The 24,466-nt window shown below is 42.3% G+C and overlaps 3 protein-coding genes and 1 pseudogene across 4 annotated transcripts; 2 read left to right on the top strand and 2 right to left on the bottom strand.

The window, feature by feature from the left end:
• Positions 1 to 1,687: 1,687 nt before the first annotated feature.
• On the top strand, positions 1,688 to 4,250 carry LOC113443512 (histone H4). Its single transcript, XM_026711790.2, has one exon. It carries the CDS (start codon positions 1,748 to 1,750, stop codon positions 2,057 to 2,059), a length of 312 nt encoding a protein of 103 aa, XP_026567575.1. The 5' UTR covers positions 1,688 to 1,747; the 3' UTR covers positions 2,060 to 4,250.
• LOC113443509 (uncharacterized) lies at positions 2,254 to 9,733 on the bottom strand (annotated as a pseudogene). The gene has a single exon (XR_015740397.1). The product of XR_015740397.1 is annotated as an uncharacterized LOC113443509 (transcript).
• LOC113443511 (histone H3) lies at positions 7,138 to 7,548 on the top strand. The gene has a single exon (XM_026711789.2). It carries the CDS (start codon positions 7,138 to 7,140, stop codon positions 7,546 to 7,548), a length of 411 nt encoding a protein of 136 aa, XP_026567574.1.
• An 8,559-nt stretch (positions 9,734 to 18,292) lies between the features above and the next one.
• Positions 18,293 to 21,238, bottom strand: CZH19orf85 (chromosome Z C19orf85 homolog). Its single transcript, XM_026711788.2, has 2 exons — positions 21,045 to 21,238; positions 18,293 to 18,728 (listed from the first exon to the last, which is right to left on the bottom strand). The coding sequence occupies exons 1-2, from the start codon at positions 21,236 to 21,238 to the stop codon at positions 18,293 to 18,295; spliced, it is 630 nt and encodes a 209-aa protein (XP_026567573.1).
• Positions 21,239 to 24,466: the final 3,228 nt, after the last annotated feature.

Genomic DNA, 24,466 nt, shown 5'->3' with positions numbered 1-24,466 from the left:
TCCTCCTCCTGCTTTCCCAACAACAAATCTGTGAGGTGAATTGAGTTGAGAGGGAGTGAATGGCCCAAAGTCACCCAGCTGGTTCACATGTCTAAGGTGGGACTAGAAGTCACATCCTCCTTGTTTATAGAATAGAATAGAATAGAATAGAATAGAATAGAATAGAATAGAATAGAATAGAATAGAATAGAATAATGGAATGAAGAATAGAAGAGAATAGAATAGAATAGAATAGAATAGAATAGAATAGAATAGAATAGAATAATGGAATGAAGAATAGAATAGAATAGAATAATGGAATGAAGAATAGAACAGAACAGTATAGAATAGAATAGAATAGAATAGAATAATGAAATGAAAAATAGAATAGAATAGAATAGAATAGAATAGAATAGAATAGAACAGAACAGAATAATGGAATGAAGAATAGAATAGAATAGAATAGAATAGAATAGAATAGAATAGAATAGAACAGAATAATGGAATGAAGAATAGAATAGAATAGAATAAAATAGAATAGAATAATGGAATGTAGAATAGAATAGAATAGAATAGAATAGAATAGAATAGAATAGAATTCTTTAGGCTAGTATCTTAAACGTTACTCCAAACTTTATCCATCATTTAAGTATATCTTCCCTTTTCTATTAAACAAAATGTACTTCTGTATTAGCATAAGGTGTCAAACGAATTTCTCAAAGCAGCAAAACTGAGTTTCTTAAGGAATAGGTGAAGGATTATGAGCCCAAGGAACAGCTGATTAGTACAGAAATAGAGAACCTGATGCTCTTTAAATTAAAACTCCCCCAGTCTCTTGGTTTGTGCATAGAAAAGAGTCTGATGGGTGTGATCCAGTCAGTCATAATATCAGTCACAACACCGTAATTGAGCTTTGCCAATTTTTTTATGTGTATTGCCATCTTGATTTCTTTTCCACATCCAGCAAAGAGTCCTTTTATTGTGGTTGGAACTCATGGAGGATGAAATCAAAAATATCTGAAAGCAAATAGCCCACCTCTAGATTAATTCTGAAAGCTTTTAAAAAGAAAAAAAATCCATCCAATATTCTAAAGATAGATGTTACATTTGTGGGTGAAAGCTGCAAAAGAGGATTACCAGTAAATACTATGTTTCTTATTCTCTTTCAATCATGTCTGCACAGAAAATGAGCTGAATCAGAGGAAACCTCTACTAAATTGCACAAAAGGCAACTTAGTTGCAAGAATGAAGTAACTAATGCAAGGCAACATTTGCCTTTGTTTTTTGTCTCCACTTTTGCCTTTACATTATGTGAATTGTCTCACAAAAGAGCTGGAAAATAAACCTTTCTAAAGCAATCAGCAAAAATATTTCAGTAAACGTTTTAAAACGTTATTCCCAGGGTATCGGGAGAAAAAAAATCCCTTTATTCGGTTTTAAATTTTATAACAATATATGTTCAATAGGTAAATTATGAGAGGTTGAGACGATGTTTAAAGCTAAATTAGCCGCCCCACACAATTTTTTTAATGGGCTCCGAAATCATAGAAACCTTTGCGTACTATTTACTGTATTCTGATTGGACAGTTTAATTTCGTATTGGTAGTTCATTGGACAGAGGAACAATAAGGTTCGTTTAAAAAAAACCAACACCCCTTCGCCCGCTGTTTTCATTCTGGTCGGTCTCTTTGCAATATAAGCCGAGGGATTCGTACGCTGACTGCATTTCTTTTGTTGCAAGTGAGGTAGTCGCTACGTGAAGAGAAGCATGTCTGGACGTGGAAAGGGCGGCAAAGGGCTCGGAAAAGGGGGCGCTAAGAGGCATCGGAAAGTGCTCCGCGACAACATCCAAGGCATTACCAAGCCTGCTATTCGTCGTTTGGCTCGCCGTGGGGGAGTAAAGCGTATTTCAGGCTTGATTTACGAAGAAACTCGGGGCGTACTGAAGGTTTTCCTGGAAAACGTTATTCGTGATGCTGTGACCTACACCGAGCATGCAAAGCGAAAGACTGTGACTGCGATGGACGTTGTTTATGCCTTGAAACGCCAGGGTCGTACTCTGTATGGCTTCGGAGGCTAAAAGCTGAATTAACCGAATACAAAACCCAAAGGTCCTTTTCAGGGCCGCCAAATATTTCAGAAAAATTTGCTGAGTTGCTTGCTGATTTTGTAAGCAGAATTTTGCTATAAACATTCGAATCTTAAACTATTGTGAATGCATGCATGCATGACACTTTAAATCCAGTTTGCTAGCAAATTTTGAGGAACAATTCCTGTAGGGTTTTTTTAATCCAAGATTTTCTGAAATAGGTTGCTATTATTTTCCTTTAAACTGGGTTGTGAGCAATTACATCTCAGGTCACCAGGCTGCTTGAGGCAGAGTTCATAACTTCTGGCTTTGTATCCTTGGAGTTTCAACCCCTGTTTCAAATTAGGCTTTCCTTAATATTGTCCACATGAAAATATAGTAGTGCAACATTTTAATTCTAAGAATAATTAGAGTTGTGTAAAACAAGACATAAGCACTATGTCAAATAAATGCAATGCTATTTTGAAAAAGGATATTTCTAACAAGCATAACAGTCCTATATTCAACATTCTGCTAAATTCAATGAGAATTAGTCTGGAATAAAGATTGCAGCCCTAATGCAATGGCTCTAATTGGAAGATGTTTTTAAAAATCAATACCATACTGTCTCTTAAAGCTGAACAGTAACAATGCAAAGGATTTTTTTTTTTGCTTTTTGTTAATTTATGTGGATTGAAAAGTTTATAGTTTTCCTTCACTAGATGACTTATGAAAAATGGGGGGGGAATAGTCATGATCTTTAAAAATGTGTGTTGGTGGACTAAGATCACCAATAGATGCCAGTTCTGCTCCAGAAGCAAGTCAGAAATCATTCTCTTCCTTTGAGAATTATAGTATAGGCCTGAATTTTTGTTATGGCTTTTTACTATCCCATTTTGCTGAGTTTAAAGCTTGTTTCAGCTTCTCTTAATCGTGTAGGACTCATGCTTCACTCCAGGACTAGATTCATCTCTTATAAAAGTATTCCAGATAGGAGTATGCCCCCCACTACCCCCACACTTCCTGGGTATATATATATACTGGGTAAATATAATCTATTTTTATCTGGTTGCTTTGTACTGTTTTTTGTAGCAAGGATTTAATAGTTAATTCTTTTAGTGCATTGTTTAAACTCTCACAGCAATAATCTCTTGCTTTCTAAAGAGCTATTCTGGTAATAATATTTAATTTATATAAATTACAATTTAACAGGGGCCCACCAAGGTTGTGTGCTTTCTCCACTTCTCTTCTCCCTATATGCCAATGATTGCATCTCAAATGATCGATCTGTTAAAATACTGAAGTTTGCAGATGATACAATAGTGATTGGTCTCATTTGAGACAACGATGAATCCGCATACAGACAGGAGGTTGTACAAGTCGCTTCATGGTATAACCGGAACAATCTGGAACTGAACACAATCAAAACTGTAGAAACGGTGGTAGACTTTAGAAGAAACCCTCCCATCAAAAACATCATTGAAAAAGCACAACAAAGAATGTTCCTTCTGTGTCAACTCAAACTGCCCAAGGAGCTGCTGATCCAGTTCTACAGAGGATCATCTGCACCTCTATAACTGTCTGGTTGGCTCTGCAACCCAACAGGACAGACACAGACTTCAGAGGATAATTAGGACTGCAGAAAAAACCATTACTATCAACCTGCCTTCCATCAAGGACCTGTATACACAAGTCAAAAAGAGGGCTGTGAAAATATTTACAGATCCCTCACATCCTGGACATAAACTGTTTCAGCTCCTACCCTCAAAATGACATTATAGGGTACTGCACACCAGAACAACAAGACACAAGAACAGTTTTTCTCCGAAAGCCATCACTCTGCTAAATAAATAATTCCCTCAACACTGTCCAACTGTTTACAAAGTCTGCACTACTATTACTATTAATCCTCCCATCCTTCCTTTCACCCATCCCCTCCCACTTGTGACTGTATGACTGTAACTTTGTTGCTTGTATCCTAACAATTTATACTGACTGTTTCCTAGTATGATTTGATTGCTTATTTATTTATTTAATTTATATTGCTGCCTATTCACCCATGGTGACTTGAGAGGGCTTACACAGTGTAAAACCATATTTAAAACAAAAAATAAAAACAATAAAAACTAACAAAAAGAATCAAATAAATTAGTAAAATACGATAGGACAAAATCTAAAAATAAAAAGGGGAAAAAAAAAAAAAACCAACTCCCACCCCACCTCCTGATGACAGCAGATCACACTAGCCACCTGATGGGCTCCATCCTGCTCTGGGCTCCCCAGGCCCACTGGCAGAACCAGGTCTTCAGTGCCTTTCGGAGGAGTGCTAGAGTGGGGACCATTCTAATCTCTGGGGAAATGATGTTCCAGAGAGAGGGAGCCACTCCAGGTATATCTCTCTCAGGGATGAGAGCCGCAACATTCCCTGCCTCCCCGCTCTGATGGGTTGGGTAGATGTGACCGGCAAAAGACCTTCCCTCAGATAACCTGGTCCCAAGCCATGAAGGGCTTTGAAGGTGACAACTAGCACCTTGAATTGCACCCAGAAGCAAATTGGCAATCAATGCAGCTCCTGCAGGAGAGGTGACACATGTGCACACCGGGGTCTGCACAAAACCATGCGAGCCGTTGCATTTTGCACCAACTGGAACTTCCGGATGTTCTTCAAGGGCAGCCCCATGTAGAGCACGTTGCAATAATCAAGATGGGAAGTGACTAGGGCATGAGTGACTATGAGTTGGGACCGCTGATCCAGGAAAGGGCGTAACTGGTGCACAACCTGCAGTTGCACAAAGGCCCTCCTGGCCACGACTGCCACCTGCTCTTCGAACAGGAGTTGTGAATCCAGGAAAACCCCTAGGTTACGCCCTATGTACCTTATTGTACCCTATGACTTTAGTCTATATACCCTATGACCATGTAACACTATGACTAATATTAAGTGTTGTACCTTATGATTCTTGATGAATGTATCTTTTCTTTTATGTACACTGAGAGTATTTGCACCAAAGACAAATTCCTTGTGTGTCCAATCACACTTGGCCAATAAAGAATTCTATTTCTGTTGTTCTGTCCTGTCCTGTCCTGTCCTGTCCTCTCCTTTCCTTTCCTTTCCTTTCCTTTCCTATTCCTTCCTCCACATAGCAGAAAAGGCAAATGTCTGGATTCTTTTTTCCAATCTCAATCACAATATCTACCAGAATTGGAAGTGAAATTGAAATCCAACATATCTGGAAGGAACTAGACTAGGGAAATTGTGCATGTTATATTGTATATGAAATATTTGTAATTTGTAAACTTTTAAACATTCCTATTTTCAATTTGGGCCAAAATTAGCCATGGAGTTAGTTATTAAGGAGCAATGCATCTTTTGCTGACATTTGCTGAGCGCTGAATGAGGAAAAGAATATGACTAAATAGTTTCACATAATTTCACAAGGAGAGTTCTCCACTCCTCTACTCATTGCAGAATACCTTATGCCACCAGATTTTAAATTCTAGGCCTAGAAAACCTAGAACTACGCCGCCTTCGGTCCAATCTAAGTATAGGATATAAAATCATACATTGCAATGTCCTACCTGTCAATGAATACTTCAGCTTCAACCATAACAATACAAGAGCAAACAATAGATACAAACTCAAGGTTAATCACACCAAACTAGATTGCAGGAAATACGACTTCAGCAACAGAGTGGTCAGTGTCTGGAATACTCTACCTAGGGTTTCTTCCCCAAACCCTAAAAACTTTAGACTGTCTACTATTGACCTCACCCCTTTCCTAAGAGGTCTGTAGGGGGCGTGCCTAAGCGCACCAACGTGCCTACCGTCCCTGTCCTATTGTTTCTTTTATTTTTCTTATATGTATTCATGTATTCATAACTATGTTTTTACTTATACCTATTATCTTGTAAGCAATTGACAAACTAAATAAAATAAAATAAATGATAGACTCAATAATTCCTCTGTAAAACTGTATCAGCAGCTCCTTGGGCAGTTTGAGCTTTCTGAGTTGACGCAGAAAGAACATTCTTTATTGTGCTTTTTGATTATATTTTTTATGTTAAGTGTCCATTTTGGGTCATGTGATATGATAGAACCTAGAAATTTGAAGGTCTCTACTGTTGATACTGTGTTGTCTAGTATTGTAAGATTTGGTAGTATGGGAGGGTTTCTTCTAAAGTCTACCACCATTTCTACGGTTTTGATTGTGTTCAGTTCCAGATTGTTCCGGTTACACCATGAGGCGACTTGTACAACCTCCTGTCTGTATGCGGATCGTCGTTGTCTCGAAATGGCACTAGATTGCAGTCTTAGCAATAAATTTGAATAAACCTTTGTATAATATACTCAAGTTGTATGCTTAAGATTTCATAATAGAAAGCAGAGAATATCGAATATTGGTAATAGAGTTGGAAGGAACATTGGATCTTTTTTAATCCAATCCCCTGGCTGAGCAGGAAATCTTTCCAGACAAATGGCTGTCCAACCTCTTCTTCTTAAAAACTTCCAGTGTTGAAGCAGCCACCATTTCTGAAAGCAAGCTATTCATCTGATTCATTGTTCTCACTGCAGGAAATTCTTCCTTAGCTCTAGGCTTTGATAATTTCCCATCTGTTTTGGATACAGTATTCCATATATGGTCTTACCAAAACATTACTAATATGCAGCTTCTTCCATTACTGCTAATAAATTAGTGGATAGAATAAATTCCAATGGCTCCAGTTTTATTTTTTTGTAAAATCCTGGACAGATTGCAAGATTTATTATTTCCAATATATTCGTGGATGGAGAAATCCTCTCTTAGGACTGTATTCGATAAACGAATACATGGCTAGGGGAGACAGGATACCTCGAGTCAATTAAAATAACAGAATAGCGATTGGCTGCGGTAGGAGGAAAAGAGACCAATCAGAGTTCTGCTGTTATTGTCCAATCATGACAAAACCCGGGAAATTCAAACAGAATTAATGACTACATTGCCACTCTCAGCCAATAGGAAGATGGGACGCTGCCTATAAAAGACCCACTAGCTCGCCAGCCAAATTCATTCACCCGAACTTTTAGAGAGCGAAGTTGTATCGTTTGGAAGATGGCCAGAACCAAGCAGACTGCTAGGAAGTCCACCGGTGGTAAAGCACCAAGGAAGCAGCTTGCTACCAAAGCAGCTCGCAAAAGCGCACCCGCCACCGGAGGAGTGAAAAAACCTCACCGCTACCGTCCTGGTACTGTGGCTCTCCGAGAGATCCGCCGCTACCAAAAGTCCACCGAGCTGTTGATTCGCAAGCTCCCTTTTCAGCGCTTGGTGCGTGAAATTGCCCAGGACTTCAAGACCGACCTGCGTTTCCAAAGCTCGGCTGTGATGGCCCTTCAGGAGGCCAGCGAGGCTTACTTGGTGGGGCTGTTTGAAGATACTAATCTCTGCGCCATCCACGCCAAGCGAGTCACCATCATGCCCAAAGACATCCAGTTGGCTCGCCGTATTCGCGGTGAGAGAGCTTAAGGAATCCCTTCACCTCACTCGGAGACTTCGTTATACCCCAAAGGCTCTTTTAAGAGCCACCTACGCGTTCACTTAAAAAGAGCCTGGTCTTTCATACTGTGTTCTTTTCTATCTTACGAGTTCTTCATTCCTGGCATCAATATAGGCATTGTCCCTGCAGCTTCCTTGATGGTTTTATTAGTCGTGGCGGGTCGGGAGCACCGAAGCGCTTTCGGTTACAGAGAATTAGTCCGTGACATCAGCCATTACTTTAACCCTAAACAGTTTGGGGAGGCTGGTTATCTACTCACGGCTGCCCGCTTTAAACGGTTGGGTCAGCTGTAGCGTGACGGGAGATCACACCGACCAGCTGGTCGAATATGAACGAGTCTGCCCAGCTTCCAAATCTCGTGAGCCACCCACCGCGCTCCCACATTCTTTCCTAACGGGCTGAAGGTTAGGCGAAATCATTAGACCCTTGTCCCATTCTAACATCCTCTTAAATTCACCACCTCTCGTTCAAATAGTCTGGGGGACTATGAGGATTGGGGAAAGACTGAAAAGGAGGAAATAGATACTGTATTGACCTGCTCAGGAGCTGCTTGACTGAAGAGGGTTTGGAGTATGTCAATTTTTTTCAGTGTCTCAAATGAGGCCAGCTCTTTTCAAAGGAAAAATTGGGTGGCTCTTAAAAGAGCCTTTTGGGATCGGAAGTGTCAGAGGAGCCGCTTTACTTCTTCTTGGCCGCCGCCTTCTTGGGCTTGGCCACCTTCGCCTTGGGAGTCTTGGGCTTGGCGGCCTTTGCCGCCTGACCGCCTTGGCTTTGGCGGGACTTTTCGCCGGCTTCTTGGCCTTGGCGGGCTTGGCCTTCTTGGGGCTCTTGGCGGCTTCTTGGCTCCGCGTCGGCTTCTTGACCGCCTTCTTGGGGCTCTTCTTGGGGCGGGCTTCTTGGGGGCGGGCTTCTTGCTCTTGAGGGCCGGCTTCTTCTTGACCACCTTGTCCTTGGCTTCCTGCTGCTGCTGCTGCTTCTTGTTGAGCTTGAAGGAGCCCGAGGCGCCCGTGCCCTTGGTCTGCACCAGCGTGCCTTTGCCCACCAGGCTCTTCAGGCCCAGCTTGATGCGGCTGTTGTTCTTCTCCACGTCGTAGCCGGCCGCCGCCAGGGCCTTCTTGAGCGCCGCCAGGGACACGCCGTTGCGCTCCTTGGAGGCGGCCACCGCCTTGGTCAGCAACTCGGTGACGCTGGGCCCGGCGGCCTTGCGCGGCTTGGCGGCGGCCGCGGGCTTCTTGGCTTTCTTGGCCGGCGCCTTGGCGGCCGGCGCAGCGGCGGCGGGGGCTTCGGGCGCCGTCTCGGACATGCTCTCCTCCTTCGGACCTCTCGGCTTCCTTTCGGGGCGGCGGCGGCTGGCTGGCTGGCTGGCTGGCTGGCTGGCTGGCTGGCACAGGGTCTTTCGGAGCCGGAAAGTAAAGTCTGAAGGAAAGCAAAGGAGCTGCCTGCTATTTATAGGGGCGGAGCTGCGCCCTGATTGGTGCGTTCGCGGGCGCTGGTCTTTGCCCGCCAGACGCGGCGGCGGCCGCTGCCACTTTGTGTTTCTTGCGGGCCCAAAAGCGCCCCCAAACTGGCGGCTGGGTCGCGGGCCCGGCCGGTCCCGGTGGAAACGGGGCAGGGGGCCGGGCCTTTCGGCCGGGGGCGGCGGGCGGCAGGAGGGAAGCGGCGGGCGGGAGCAAAGCGGGCAGAAGCGGAGCGCCGTTCGGCCTCGCGCCTCTTCCATTGGGAAATGTTGGGCCTTTTGGTGTCAATTCAAAGCTTGCCTTTGGGCAGCGAGGCCGGGGAGGAGGGCCAGGCCACTCCGGGGAACCTAGGGGCGGCGTGGCGAGGGAAGGCGCTGCCCTGGACGGGCGTTTGGCCGCAAAAAGCCGCTCGGATGAACCCAAGTAACACATTCATTCGTTCCTCTGGCGTCGGAGGAACGGCGCTTTGCCGGTCAAACTCTTCCAAGTCAGGACTTTTACTGGGGTTATTTCACGAAAAACGCCTTGTGGCTCGCCTCCTTTGACAGCGCGGATCCCCCTTCATGTCCGGCTCCCCAGGCCGGCCGCAGAAGTTTCGTTGCCTGTCAGACGCCCTCAGCATCGCGAGGGTGGCATTTCTAAGAAAGAGTGGCTCGTGGCAGCTTCCAAAGGTGGAAGGTTTCTCCTTTCCTACAGGTCTCAGTCTCCCTGCCGTGGTTTAATTAGAAAAACCCTAAATTTAAAACCCAAATTTGGTGGAATAAATAATGACACGAAGAATATATTGTGGATGGATGTATTCCTATAAAATGCCAATGGCATTAAATGGTTAAAATTAGTACAGTGCTTAATAAGCACCCCATCTATGTATCTCATTCATTTACTTTTCAGAAATGTAGTATAGTAGCAATTGTCAGATCTCTAATGCTAGAAAATAATAGAGTAGTAGAAATGCAGTTGCACTTGGAGTGATGATACTTTTCTGTAAATTTCTTCTAACTTACACAGGACTTTTATTCTTTCAAGAAGATATATCTAGAAATCAAGAATACATGTTTGATTTCTAACCACTGACAGTGTTTTTAAATGATTTCTTTGTTTTTTGTCAACAATAAGTCAATTCAATTTGGTTTATCTCTGACAAATAGGAAGTGTTTCACTGATGTGTATTTTAATCCTATCTTTTAAAATTCATTGTACAATGGTTCTGATTTCATTTTATATTTCTACTGGGAAATGAAACTTCATGACCGCCTTTCAGTTGAGTAAGTTTAATAACAATGGAGGTTGGGAATAAATGGAAATAAACTAAGTCTGTCAGAATCTATGGAAAGAATATCCATCACTTTTCATAATTACCTTAAGAACATAAGCAGTGGCCTGCTGGATCTGACCCCTGGCCCATCGAGTCCTGCAATGACCAATCAAAAACAGGCAGTCCTTGAGTTACAACAGCTCATCTAGTGACCATTCAAAATTACATTACTGAAAAAAATGACCATTTATCACACCTGCAACATCTCCCTTGGTCATGCCATCAGAATTCAGAAACTTGGCAACTGAGTCATATTTATGACAGCTGCAGTGTCCAGGGTCATATGATCTCGTTTTGTGACCTTCTGACTAGCAGAGTCAATGCCAGTTAGCTCAGTTGGTTACAGAGTGGTGCTAATAACGCCAAGGTTCGGTCCCTGTCTGGCTACTCTTTTTAAAGGGGGGTGCCTACGTGCACCATCGTGCTTACCGTCCCTGTCCTATTGTCCCCATTTATTCGTACCTATTTCCTATATTCTTACTCATGTTTATACTTATATCTATTATCCTGTAAGCTATTGACAAATCAAATAAAAAAAATAAATGTGGAAAACAGTTTCACTTAGCAGCTGTGACAAGAAAGGTTGTAAAATGTGGCAAAATTCACTGTCTCGCTTAGCAACAAAAATTTTGGGCTTAGTTATGAACCTACACACAAGGAAGCTCACTAGTCTCTGAGCAGATGACTTTCAGATGCAGCCTATTTTGGCCCACAAGATTAATATAGCCATTGACTCCCAGATCAGATATGCTAATATCAATTCTTGGATAACATGAAGATCCAGTCCAATATACAAATAAAGCTATAGAAACAGAAGAGGAATTTAAATAATCTGTAGGCAGCAGAACTAAAGAAGCAACCCATAGTTTTAAATACCAAATCAGTTATAATATCCTTTCCAATATAGGTAATCCTCAATTTACAACAATTAGTTTAATGACCATTCGAAGTTACACCACCACTGAAAAAAGGGACTTATGACCATTTTTCACCCAAGTGAGGGGTGGGCTGCTGGGGGTTCGCAGGGGTTCGAAAGAGCCCCAAGCTAAGATCCTGTGCAGTTTGGGGAACCCCCCAAATCCCACTCCTGCCTGGCCCACCCCTCCCCTCCCATGAGCCCCCACAATGCCCGTTTTGGAGGCAGGTAAGTGCAGAGGTTTGGGGAGGGTGAAAAGTGGACCCCCGGGGAGTTCGGGGAAGCCAGAAATGGGCCAGTTTCTGTCTTTCAGAGAGCCTCCAGAGCCCAGGGAAGCCATTTTCGCCCTCCCAGTGGCTGGAGGAAAACCTCCAGAGCCAGAGGAGGGGAACCCCACCCCTCCAGTTGTGGTGCAGGAGGCCCACCGTGGTCACGCTCCTCCAGTAACCCTTTGCTGAAATTTTTTGAAGCCCACCCCTGCGCAAGTGTTGTAGCAGCCCTGTGGTCATGCGATCAAAATTCAGATGCTTTGGCAACTGACTCATCTTTATGACGGTTGCAGTGTCCTCAGGTCATGTGATCCCCTTTAGTGACCTTCTGACAAGCAAAGTCAACATGGAAGCCACATTGACTTAACAGCCATGTTACTAAATGATCCATGACAGATAAACAGATGATCAGAGTTGAAAGGGACCTTATGGGTCATCTAGTCCAACCCCCCCACCCAAGCGGGAGACCCTACACCATTTCTGACAGATGGCAGTCCAGTCTCTTCTTGAAAGTGTCCAGTGATGGCGTTCCCGCAACTTCCGAGGGCAACTTCTGTTCCATTGGTTGATTGTTCTCGCTATCAGAAAGTTTCTCCTTATTTCCAGGTTAAATCTCTCCTTGTTCAGTTTCCATCCATTATTCCTTGTCTGGCCTTTGGTGTGCTTTAAAAAAAGCTTGCTCTTTTAGAAAATGAACAACTGTAATTCTTCAGTTAACAACTGTGGCAAGCAAGGTCATAAAATGGGGTAAAACTAACTTAACAAATGTCTCATTTAGAAATTTCCCAGATATCCCCAGATATACCTTTCCTTTGTAACTGCCCACCCTTTCTGAGAACAACTTAGAATGAAGGATCAAAAGAACTTTAATATCATTCCCGAAATGCATGCAACATCCTCAGAGGTGGGATCCAACCAATGTAACTACTGGTTCAGTGGCTATGTGTCGTGCGCGCATGCATGCTTCACACACATGTTCACCTGACGCGTGCAAAGCGCACGTGCAATTAACAAACTGCTGAGCTCCCCGGAAAGCTGAGCAGCGCTGCGTGTGGGGTGCGCAGCATTCGAAAAAGCCCCTTTCCCCTACTTTTTCAACCTCAGCTGTGCCACCCAAAGCAGCTGAGGTTGAAAAAGCAGGAAATAAAGGACAGCCGAGAGCCCAGGCAGGTGGGTGGGCCAAAACAGCAGCAGACACAGAACCGGTTTGATGTCTGCTGCTCTTCAGAGCTACCGGTTCTACAGAGCCGGGCAGAACCAGTAGCCTCCCACCCCTGAACATCCTATGGAATGGTTTCATGGTTTAACTTTCAAACATATTTGTATGGTTGGATAGGAAGAGAAACCGTTGAAGATGTCAGGAGGGGCTGACTTATCTTCTCCTTGGCCAGTGTGGAATCCGGATGCAGAAGAGAGATTTGTTCGTTGGCTTTTGGGGAGCTTCCTTCCTTGTGCAAAATATGTATGCAGCCTGCAAGCTTGACTTGAACTCCCATCAGCATTAGCCAGTATGGCCAAAGACTGATGAATTGTGGGAATTGTAGTTCAATCCATTTAGATGGCCCTAAGATGCTTATCAGACAAATTATATTAGTAGAGTAGATTATAGTTGAGTAAAAAGTTCAATTTATTATTAGAGCTGAGAGCCTGAGGGGTAACAATACTGAGAACAAGGAATTGGGTCATTTTAGGTTCTAGAACTGTACTCTGGAACATTCACCCATGGTACATGGATGCTCTTGAATGAAAGCCAGAAACACTTTCTGTCAGCAGATAAAAGCCCATCTAGCAAAGGGTCTCCTATCTTTTCTCTGTTTTATTTACTTATGTAAAAATTAAAAATTAGCATAGTTTTATTTTTTTCTCTCCCTAGTTTCTTAACTTTACAAAATGTGTTTCCTTTTCTTTGCTTCTTATTTATATAAGGAATATAAATTTTCAGGAAGTCAAGAAAAGCAGGGTACAAGTTAAGGTCAGCCCCCAAAGTTTAATAAGGAATCCCCAGAAGCATAGTTGGACAGGGGGCCATCCAGATATATTAGGCTTAGCAAAGTAATACTAACGTGAGCACATCAGAAGTGGTATTCAGCAGGTTCTGACCAGTTCTGGAGAACCGGTAGTGGAAATTTTGAGTAGTTCAGAGAACCGGCAAATGCCACCTCTGACTGGCCCTGCCCCCATCTATTCTCTACCTCCCCAGTCCCAGTTGGTCGGTTGGGTCTTTGGTTGCCCTGCACAGGAGAACGGAGCTGGAAAAGAAAGGGGATTTTGCAGTAACCTTCCCTCAGGGGTGGGGTGGGAATGGAGATTTTACAGTATCCTTCTCCTGCCATGCCCATCAAGCCACATCCACAGAACCTGCAGTAAAAAAAAATTGAATCCCACCACAGGTATACAACCACTCATTTGGTGACCATTCAAAGTTAAAATGGATCCCCCAAAGATACTTACTACCTAGTTCCGATGTTCCAATAGCCACCTCCCCCAGTCACGTGACCACATTTTGGTGGCTTGGCAACCAACCCACATTTAAGGCCTTTGGCATGGTCCTGCTATGTATGACTGTGGCAGTCATTTTACAATTGTAGCATTCACTTAATGACTGTAGGATCTGCTTTACAACCATGGCATTTCCTTAATAAGAACTATTTTTTAAAAAGTCTTAAAATTGGGTAAGTCATTTTAAGTATCAGCCCCTGGTTCAGCAGCCATCCCAGGGCTGACATTTGAGCAGAGAAGGACTTTATTTCTTCATTGTTGGTCACTCCATGCTGGGTTTCATGCTTGCAAGAGAAAAAGTGTCACACTGAACTGCACTGTCTGCATTTCTTGACGTTGAATGACAGAATGTGACAGTAAGTTCACTTTATGAACTTCACCACTTACAACTATAAAGAGGCACGCTCTATTACAGTCATAAGTTGAGGACTACCTGCATTCGTTTCTGAATGTGTCCTATACTTTGTATTATATTGTTATATTGTTACCTACCTTGCACATTGAATAGAGAAATAAATATAAATCAAGAAGGAAGCATTCATGCTATAGAATAAAATAGAATTCTTTATTGGCCAAGTGTGATTGGATACACAAGGAATTTGTCTTCAGTGCATTAAGTTCTCAGTGTACATAAAAAATACATTCATCAAGAATCATAAGATACAACACTTAGTGACAGTCATAGGATACTAAATAAGCAATCAAATCATACTAGGAAACAAATAAAACAATATAAATCATAAAGATACAAGCAACACGGGTATAGTCATAAGTAAAAGGAGATAGGTAATAAGAATGAGAAGAATAATAGTAATACAGTCTTAGTAAATAGTTTGACAATGTTGTGGGGACAGTTAGTAAATAGTTTGACAATTGTTTAGCACAGTGGTCCCCAACCACCGGGTCCCGGACCGGTACCGGTCCGTGGATCATTTTGTACCGGGCTGCCTATTTTGCTTGGGCGCCACCATCTTGTTTCGACAGAGCTTGAGAAAGTGCTTCCAGGTGAGCTTGTCGGTCATCAGTTGGAAAGCAGCATTTGGGTGCTGAAGGAGTCCTCGTGCCTTAGTTTCGTCGAAGAGGGGGGGTCGGCTTCGAACAAAGAGCCGTCCTGATGGCGGTGGAGTCTCACGTTACCGGTCCGTGGATCATTTTGCACCGGGCCGTGGTACAAAAAAGGTTGGGGACCACTAGTTTAGCAGACTGATGGCATTGGGGGAAAAACTGTCCTTGTGTCTCGTTGTTCTGGTGTGCAGTACCCTATAATGTCATTTTGAGGGTAGAAGTTGAAACAATTCATGTCCAGGATGTGAGGGATCTGTAGATATTTTCACAGCCCTCTTTTTGACTTGTGCAATATACAGGTCTTCAATGGAAGGCAGGTTGGTAGGAATTGTTTTTTTTCCTGCAGTCTGAAGTATCTGTTGAAGTCTGTGTCTGTCTTGTTTGGCAGAACCAAACCAGACCGTTATAGAGGTGCAGATGACAGACTCAATAATTCCCTTGTAGAACTGGATCAGCAACTATGTATGCTATATATGCTATGCTATGTAACCAAAGTACAGGCAGTCCTCAATTTACAACAGTTTGCTTAGTGACTGTTCAAAGTTACAATAGCACTGAAAAAAGTGACTTTTTCACAATTACAACCTTTCCAGCAACCTCATGATCACGTGATCAAAATTCAGATGCTTGATAACAGGTTCATATTTATGACCGTTGCAGTGTCCCGGGTTGCTAAGTTATCAATAGCAGCGATTCACTTAACAACTGAATCATGGGAGTTATGGGATCCCCTTTTAAATCCTTCTGAGAAGCAAAATCAGCGGGGAAGCCAAAATCACTTAACAACCGGGTTGCTAAGTTATCAATAGCAGCGATTCACTTAACTGAATCAAGAAAGGTTGTAAAATGGGGCAAAAATCACTTAACAAACCTCACTTAACAACAGAAATCTTGGGCTCAATTGTGGTCATAAATTGAGGACTACCTGAATTATAAAAAAAATTGCACATCAGCCTCAACTTAGCAGAGTTAATTTTCCACCCATTACCAAGACTCAGAGTAAGGAGGAAATAAAAAGGAGAAAAATATAAAGAAATAAGGGGAATGATGTAGATTTGATGAGAGTTTTGTGGATTAGGGGGAAATGAGAAATGAGAGTAGGGGAGACCCATTTCAGTTACAATGCCTGTTGTACAATGCCTACTTTTAGGTGGTGTTTCCAATATTCTGCCACACTTGAGAATGGCTAAGAAGGGGAAATTATAGCTACACTATACAGGGAATACTCAACTTACACCCATTTATTTAGTGACCATTCAAAGTTACAATGGCACTGAAAAAAGGAACTTAGAACCATTTTTCACACTTAATGACTATCAGGGCATTTCCAAGCTCAGATGATCAAACTTTAGATGCTTTGAAACTGGCATGTAGTAATGACAATTGCAGCTTTTTGAGGTCATGTGATCACCTCCTTCAACCTTCTGACAAGCAAAGTCAATGGAGAAGCAAGGTTCCCTTATCAACCGTGTTACTGCCTGAAGAACTGCAATGATTCCCTTAATAACAGGGACAAGAGAGGTTGCAAAACGGGGCAAAACTCCCTTAACAGCTTATGTAAGCAATTCTTGCTTGGCAACAGAAATTTTTGGCTCAGTTGTAGTCATAAGTGGATCTGTATAAGCAAGGAAAACCAGCTGACTTTAATGCTCACATCATTTATAACCTCATTTAATTTCTTCCATAACTTAACAGATGTCATTCACCTCCGTAAAGAATTAAAACCTTCTTGCAAACCACTAAGGGGTTTCACCTCTGATTTGATTCCATGTAATCCTTGCTTAAAAAGAGTTTAAAATGTGGTACCGTGGTGGGATGTCACATAATATTGATCAGACCACTAGGTGGCAGAAAGAAGCAAATATTTAATCATGACATCAACCATCTGATACAGAATCTCTCTCTCTCTCTCCCCCCACCTTCCAGGAGGAATTTCACATAGGTCATTTGCCCTATCATATGGTTCTTGGGAAAAAATTAGGGAACAAAATAGTACATACATTATATTCAGCACTTTCCAGGTGGAATTCAAATGTACATGCGTATGTTCCTCTGTGTGTGCTTGTGTTTGTGTGTATCTCCAAGGGATGGCTGCTTGCAACGAGTCCCTGCAGATTTTTGACAATGCCTTGCCTTTGTCTTCTTCTTTTTAGGGCCAAGAGAGAGGACGTGGCCGAGGGTTGATTGCTTAAGGTGGGACTCTCCGTTTCCTAATCTCTTAAACTTCTACAGTAAACTGGCTTTCACTGAGACACAGGTACCACAAATAAACTATTTTTCCTACGACAGAGCAGGCTGACATGGAAAAAGTATGTATCATGAATAGCACAATTTTTCTGGAGAGGAGTGGATTTATTTGGGCCACTGGTGGACAATATTTTGGATATCCAATATTGCAGTGGTGGAATAATGATGTAAGGTGAGTAGCCTCTGGGTTGTATGATTCCCTCCCTCCCAAATGAGATAGGAGGTAGTTGGGGGGGGGGTGCCTGGTAATTTTATTACCCTACTATATAAGCTGACTTTAGAGATTGTGTAACGGTTTCTTCAGTTTGTAGTGTGTAGCCTTCTTCAATCTGATGCTCTCCAAAATTTCATCCAATGTAGCCATTGGCTAGGAAGTGCCAGAAGCTGGCATCTCAACATACCTTAAGGGCACAGGAAAATGTCAGACCTTCAAGGTAAGCCAGACTAAGGAACCAATGTCATGCAGGTAATAGTACTTCTATTATAAAGCAGTTTTACAGAATTTTGGAAGTCAGAATGGGTTTCTTTTATGAGAACTCTTATCTGAGATGCTTTCACAGATTACAATTTGGAGCCAGACTCAGATTTCTTTTATCTGGACTATTTTTTTAGTGTGGTTTTTCTTTCTCTTCCTCAAGGCTTTTCTTTCTACCCGCTACAGAAGATTAGCATAGCAGAGATTTAATACCAAAGCATGTCCCAAAATTCTCCAGCAGAGAGGTTGCTGTTCTCTTGTCACCAAAGTGAGGCTACATTTGAAAATGCCCTTCCTTCCTTCCTTCCTTCCTTCCTTCCTTCCTTCCTTCCTTCCTTCCTTCCTTCCTTCCTTCCTTCCTTCCTTCCTTCCTTCCTCTCCCATTTTTCTTCTTTATCTCTTCCTCCTCTGCAAACAGTGGTATGTGTGGGAACCATCCTATGCCCACAACTCAGAAGGGCATGTGGATGTCATAGGCAGAAGGTGACGTTGTCTTTGGAGTGGCAGCAGAGATGAGACATTGGAGAGTAGGCTGGAGTGGGCTCCAGAAGATTTCCACAGGCTGTCAAAAGTACACAGGACTGTGAATTGGGGTGTGTATCATATCCCAGATGGTTTGAACCAAATGCATCCAGGGCAAGCAAGTTCTCCTTGGCAATGGGTTCAAAAAATTCATCAGGCTCTGACATGAGAGACTCAAGGGAGAGGCACCAACTAGGGATCGGGTCTGGAGCTGCAAAAGCTTCTGCTATGCCTGAAAAAGAGGCAGGAGGAGTCTGGACTGGCTGGGATGAGGGGGGCTTCAGAGGGGTCTTTTGCTGGGATATCTTAGGCACTGCCAGAGCTTCTTGCGAAAGGATGGAGGAGGCCAAGCTGTGAGTAGCAGTTTCAATGTCAAGAAAGCTTCTGGAGATGGACAGAAAGGAAAGAGAAAAGCGGTGAGGTTTCCTATAGGAGTGAAAACCATTCACGAAATGTTAAAAATTATCTGCAGTGGAGTAGTGTGGGAAGATACATACCCTCTCTCAGAAGAATGAAATATTTAGAGGAATACTAAAAAAAAGACAGATTATTATATTTCCTAAAGGGAGGAATGGAGAAATGTTTTTAGAGGCAGAAAGCAATCCCCACTTTCCTTAATAGCCCACAGCAGATGTCAGCACTTAAGGGATAAAGAGATTATTGAGAGAAGACAAGTATCTAGATAGCTCTATTCATAAGCAAATACTCTCACCCAAGAGCCAAAACAAAACAAAAACCATTAAACTACAACAGGAATTACCCAACACCCTTTCAGAACATAAGCCATTGCATCAACATTGCATCATCTCAGAGCAGTCCAAACTTCAACAAACTTAGCTCAAACACTTAGGATTTGTACATTGCCTATAGAATCAGCTATATAACCTACATAACCCCTACATGGCCTCATGGGAGTCTGGCAACAGCCAATAGAATACATGTTCTTACACAGGAACAGGAAGCTCAAGTGCTAAACCCAAGTAAAGGTATAACACACACCCCTCAAATCCATGTGGTCAGTTGCACCAGAACTACAAACCCATGTGGTTCTGCTTCACCAATAAACCATCTTTCCAATCAACCTCCATGTTTCCAGTGGCTTTCTCCTAGCTTGGAACTGAACCAGAGAGATATTTCTTCCTACAGTAGATAACTTGAATAGCAGGTACAGAATGACACAAAATATTCTAATGCTGGAAATATTGAAAGGTGCTTTTTAGAAATGAGGCAATTAATACTAACAACATCAGCAGCGATATCTGAGTATTGCATGGGAGGGAGAATGGCAGGAACCTGTAGAACAAAGTGTTACACTTCAACACAATAACAGGGATTAACTTAAACAAACCTGAATTTTGCTGTTAGGTCTCCGCTTATCCTTCACAGATCATAATACTGCTGTATTTCACCATGACTAAAAAAGTTGGTAAAATCAGGTGTACCTCACTTAATAACTGGCTCGTGGAGCAACAGGAATTAAATTGTGGCCCTGAGTTACATGTATAGGTGAAGTACATCATCACTAAGTACTTATAAAAGTAAGAGTGATCAGGTGCAGACCATTTCATGTTCTCAAACTCCATTTTATTGCTGGCCACAATGCCAAGATTATGCCATTCAAATTCACCCATCCCCATACACAACACTTTCATTGCTGCATTTCATGGCCCTTTTTTCATAACATAAGAACAAATACAGGGCCATTCATTCTCCATTTTCTTTGTGTCAAAATAAGACATTAGCTTTTGTGCTTTAAAAAAAAAAAAAAATTCCCTGCAAAGCCAAAAAGATATCCTTGTGGGCCTCCCCTCCAAAACACAATTAAAAACATAAAGCCTGGTATAAAGAGGATTACTACTGCCTTCCCCAACCTGAAGCCTTCCAGAGTTGCTGAGGCTAAATGGATGGCTAGAACTTTTAGAGGCCTGTGTTGGTTGGGAATTCTTGGAGCTAAGGGCTCAATCAATCTGAAAGCATTGCTTGGGAGACGCTGTAATATTACACCCCCTAAATCGCATAGGGGACATCATTCTTCCACCAACAAGCTGGGACAAACACAGACCTTGAAGGTCCCTGTTCATTTTTAGGATGGTGGTGTTGAAGAAATATCCCTCTGGGTTAAGTTCCAAGTGGGGGAAAAGACACTGGAAACATGGAGGCTGTTTGGAAAGCTGGCTTAATGGTGGACAGGACCACATGGCTTGGAACTCCAAAGTGAAAAGAACAATCACATGCTTCAAGATGTTGGGTGAAGGAAAAGAAGGGCCAAGATGCTGAGAGACTCTTGGTTTGATACCCTCTGTTGGGCCCCACCTTAAGTGTTTCCTGTTCCTGTGTAAGAAATGCATCCCATTGGCTGTCAAACTCCCAGGGGCGGGGGTCTTAGCTAGACTACACCTGAGTGCTGGCTGATGCAATCTTCCCAGGCCAGGTGGTGAGATGGGTAGAGGCCTTTGTTATGTAGAATACTCTGTCCTTAATGGCCCTCCCATTAACAAAGGTGGGGTGAGCTTCTGCTTCTGAGGTGAGTTTCTGCTTTTGAGTTTCTACTTCTCTTTTAGGGAAATATTCTGCTTTTTTAAATATATCCTAAAGTATTTCATTTTCCTAGGAGAGGGGTGGGTGCTAACTTCCTACAGTGGGCTTAGAACAGGTCTGGTTACTCCAGAGGTAGGGAGACTGAAACCATTCCAACAGTACCTGCTTATCTGGTTTTGGAGGAAGCGCCGGAGATTCACTTTCCGCTTAGTAGGTCGCCTCTTGCAGGGCTTCTGCAGAGCACGCATCACATGGGACGTTGCTGCTGACACAAAGGTGCACAGATCACTCCCGCCTTCAACAGGAGCCAGGGGCTGTGGTGGAGATGCCAAAATTGGGTAGTTGCGGTGAAGCATTCTCTGTCTCCGTATGAGCGAGATTCAATTCCGGCTGCAGTGCAGGGAAGTAATGGCCAATTATACACCAAGATGACTGACCTGTCATTTCCCTGATCAGCCCTGGATCCCTTTTAAAAAAATGGGTTGTCATGTCATGTTGTTCTAATTTCCTGCACTAAGCCTGATTTGAATAACAGGTGACAATTTTCTGTTAGATGGTGAGCAATTTCACACTTGAGATAAGAACTCTTTTAAGAGTTTGCTCTCAGGAGCTAGTGATTTGTTACAGGGGTTCTCTTAAGAGTTTTGAGACTCTGGGGAAAAAAAGAATGGCGAAGCAAAGACAATTCCAAAAAAAAAGCAGAGCTGACCACCACAGGGAAGAAGGAAGAGCCAATGAGTAGACTGGCTCTTCGAACCTTTCTGGATAAAGGAGAGAACTAGGGATCACCCACAAGTGCTCCATATATTTGCTCCTTTTAAGAAGACTACAAGACAGTTGTCTCCAGCAGGTTTTAAGCAGTTTCAATTGAGGGAATAGTTATCTTGCTCAAAATGGGTTGGCACCTTTGAAAGGACACTAACTTTGCATACTTCCTTTTCTAATCTCTTTTGGAAATAGTTTGTTAACTACTTTTTAGCCATTACAAACCTTTGGGTGACAGGTTTGAAAGCACTGGGTCATTTTGCATTCAATCCTGAATAAAATAAAGTTTTAATTACACGGTTAAGAATTAAGAACAAGTTTATTTTTGGAAAAAAAAACATCAAAAGATGCATTAAAGCTTTGATTTTAGAATGCTGCAGGGGTCCAGATAAATTTGGAATCAGTTTGTGGAGAAAATCCTTCCTTTGAGAAAATACTTTTGTTTAAAAAAAAAATTTAAATAAGATTTTAAAAATTGGATACCAGAGAGAGCTAAAGATTTAAATTGAAGGAGAAAACCCGTAAACCTTTGACTAACAGTTACAGAATGATACAAAATAATCTCTGGAAACATTGAAGGATGCTTTTGAGGAATGAAGTCAAAAATTAATATTAACAATGTCAACAGCAATATCTGCTTCTATGGATAGACTGAGTTAAAAGTGAATTTACAAATGACAGGCTTTATGAATGACATGGAAAAAGATATTGCGCTAGACATACAAAAGAAACCGACTGATATTTTGATCAGATGGATGATAGGATCAACTTTTATGAAACAAGTGAGTCTTCCATTTTTTTGATGGTATGTTACATTTTAAAAAGGTTGTATACATGTAAAGGAAAACATACTTTCAATCCCACCTACCTCTTCTTTGACGCGGTAAGCTAAGAAGGCAGGTTCCCAGTAAAGGCACCAATATATGTTAATCTTCAGCCTGTCATTTCTGTGTCTCTTCATTTTTCCATTCCATTCATTTTTCCTTATCCTGTGCTGCTCGTATCAGTCCTTTTCCAATGTTGTCTACTCGTTTTGGAGGGTTGCCTGAAACTGGTACCCAGCACAGAATAAAAGATGATAGTGAAGCTTAGGAATGCCACTCCTTTCTTCTCTTCCTCCCGTTGAAGTACACCAACGCTGTTTAAAAAAACAAACAAAACAACACCGGGTGATATGGTTGTTAATTAAAGGGGGGATAATGGGACCCTTTACTCCGTAAATGGTGCTGGCTGTAATGCCAGAAAGGATAGTCCTAATTTAACTTCAAGAATCAATATTTCAACAAGATATCTTAAAAGCTTTTTAAGAACAGTTAGAGCTTTTGGTAGGGTCACAGGAATCCCTATTTCCACTTCAGCTTCTCTAGGTGATGACTTAAGAGAGAAATCTCTATATTCTCCTTTCCCTCCAGACCTTATGTAAAACATTGATAGAGCTAAGGTCCTCTATCCACACAGGCCTCCTTCAACTTAATGGGCTTATTTTGACATAGACCCATATAGAATTGTGGTATAAAATCACTTTTGACTCAGTTTCCTCATTTTACTCCTAAGGATGTCCATTTTTCCTCTTTTATGGCAAAAATAAGTGGTAATGAAAATGTAACCTTGTTAATTTCTTCCTGCAAGGTGCTGATTAAAAGCAGTTTTCCAGGTACCGGCTGGAAGAAAGTTAGCAGCTGTACATCGTGTCTGCCTGTAGCTTGTTCTAAGATTTTATATCCACCCCACTTAATTATTATTATTTCATGCATCATCGCCCCATTTGCTAACAAAGCTTGCAGACTCTTTGGAGGCATCATCGGTTAAAAATCTATAGGTAATTATTTTCTGCAACCCTGGCCAAATTACTGTTGCTTTCATTTCCTTTCCCCCACTCTTTCACTAATTTTCTCCTGATGTTTTGTAGTCCCTCAGGTTGAAACCCTCAGCAGAAGCTTCCTCATTAGCACATATTTCTTGCTGAGATGTGGCTGTTAGTGCTACTTGCACCCATTTCAGATGTCCTCACCTTCACTGGCCACTGAATGTTCAAAGCACCATGGAGATACCAGCCACAGAGGAGAATCTGCTAGCACAAAAGCAAGCAACAACCTTGTTGGCCTTCTTCCTTAGCCTTAGCATTCTGAACGAATGTCCTGCATTATAAAGGCAATTATAAAGTAATTGCTCATCGTGATTGCCATTAAACGCAGGCTCTCTGCTTTCAGAAAGGAACATGGGAGGACAGAATGAGAAATAATTGTTGAATTGATGCAAAGGTTTAACTACTATTGCCATCTCCTTTCCAACTTCCTTTGTTCAACAATCCAGCTCATTATCAGCTGTTTGGACCAGCAACGTGAAGAACTAAGTCACCTGCTTGCACATTAAGGACCACAATGCAGAATAATAAGAAAAAGTAGGTACATTTGATGTCAATGTTGTTGTACAGGGATGTCAAACTTAAGGCCCATGGGCTGCATCTGGCCCAAGGGGTGTATTGATCTGGCCTGCGGGGCTGCCCTGGAAATAGCAAAGGACTGGCCCACAGTGCCTCTTCCAGTGAAAACAGAGCTTGGGAGGGCTACACAACACCACCACCCTCCCTCGGCTCCACTTTTGCTGGCAGAGGGATAGCAAAACTAACAGTAAAACAAAAGGAGAAATGTTTCCCCCTTTGCATTCGAGCATGCAAGAAGGGGCAGGAAAGGAGAAAAGGAAAGAGGAAAGAAAAAGAAGAAAAGATGGAGAGACAGCAAGGAAGAAAAAATGAGGAAAGAGGGGAAGGAAGAAAAAAGGAGAAGAGGGAAGGAAAAAGAAGAAAAGGAAGAAAGGAA

This window comes from Pseudonaja textilis, chromosome Z, assembly GCF_049901715.1.
Source record: "Pseudonaja textilis isolate UNSWEBS1 chromosome Z, rPseTex1.2, whole genome shotgun sequence".
NCBI classification, from domain to species: domain Eukaryota; kingdom Metazoa; phylum Chordata; class Lepidosauria; order Squamata; family Elapidae; genus Pseudonaja; species Pseudonaja textilis.
Note: the sequence above shows the minus strand (reverse complement) of the source record. Positions and strands in the feature narration are given on the sequence as shown.

Coding starts and splice junctions, on each gene's coding strand:
- LOC113443511 (XM_026711789.2), top strand. CDS start 7,138: ATGGCCAGAACCAAGCAGACTGCTAGGAAGTCCACCGGTGGTAAAGCA.
- LOC113443512 (XM_026711790.2), top strand. CDS start 1,748: ATGTCTGGACGTGGAAAGGGCGGCAAAGGGCTCGGAAAAGGGGGCGCT.
- CZH19orf85 (XM_026711788.2), bottom strand. CDS start 21,238: ATGCTTCACCGCAACTACCCAATTTTGGCATCTCCACCACAGCCCCTG. Junction 18,729..21,044: donor CTCCAAAACCAGATAAGCAG/GTACTGTTGGAA, acceptor GTCCATCTCCAG/AAGCTTTCTTGACATTGAAA.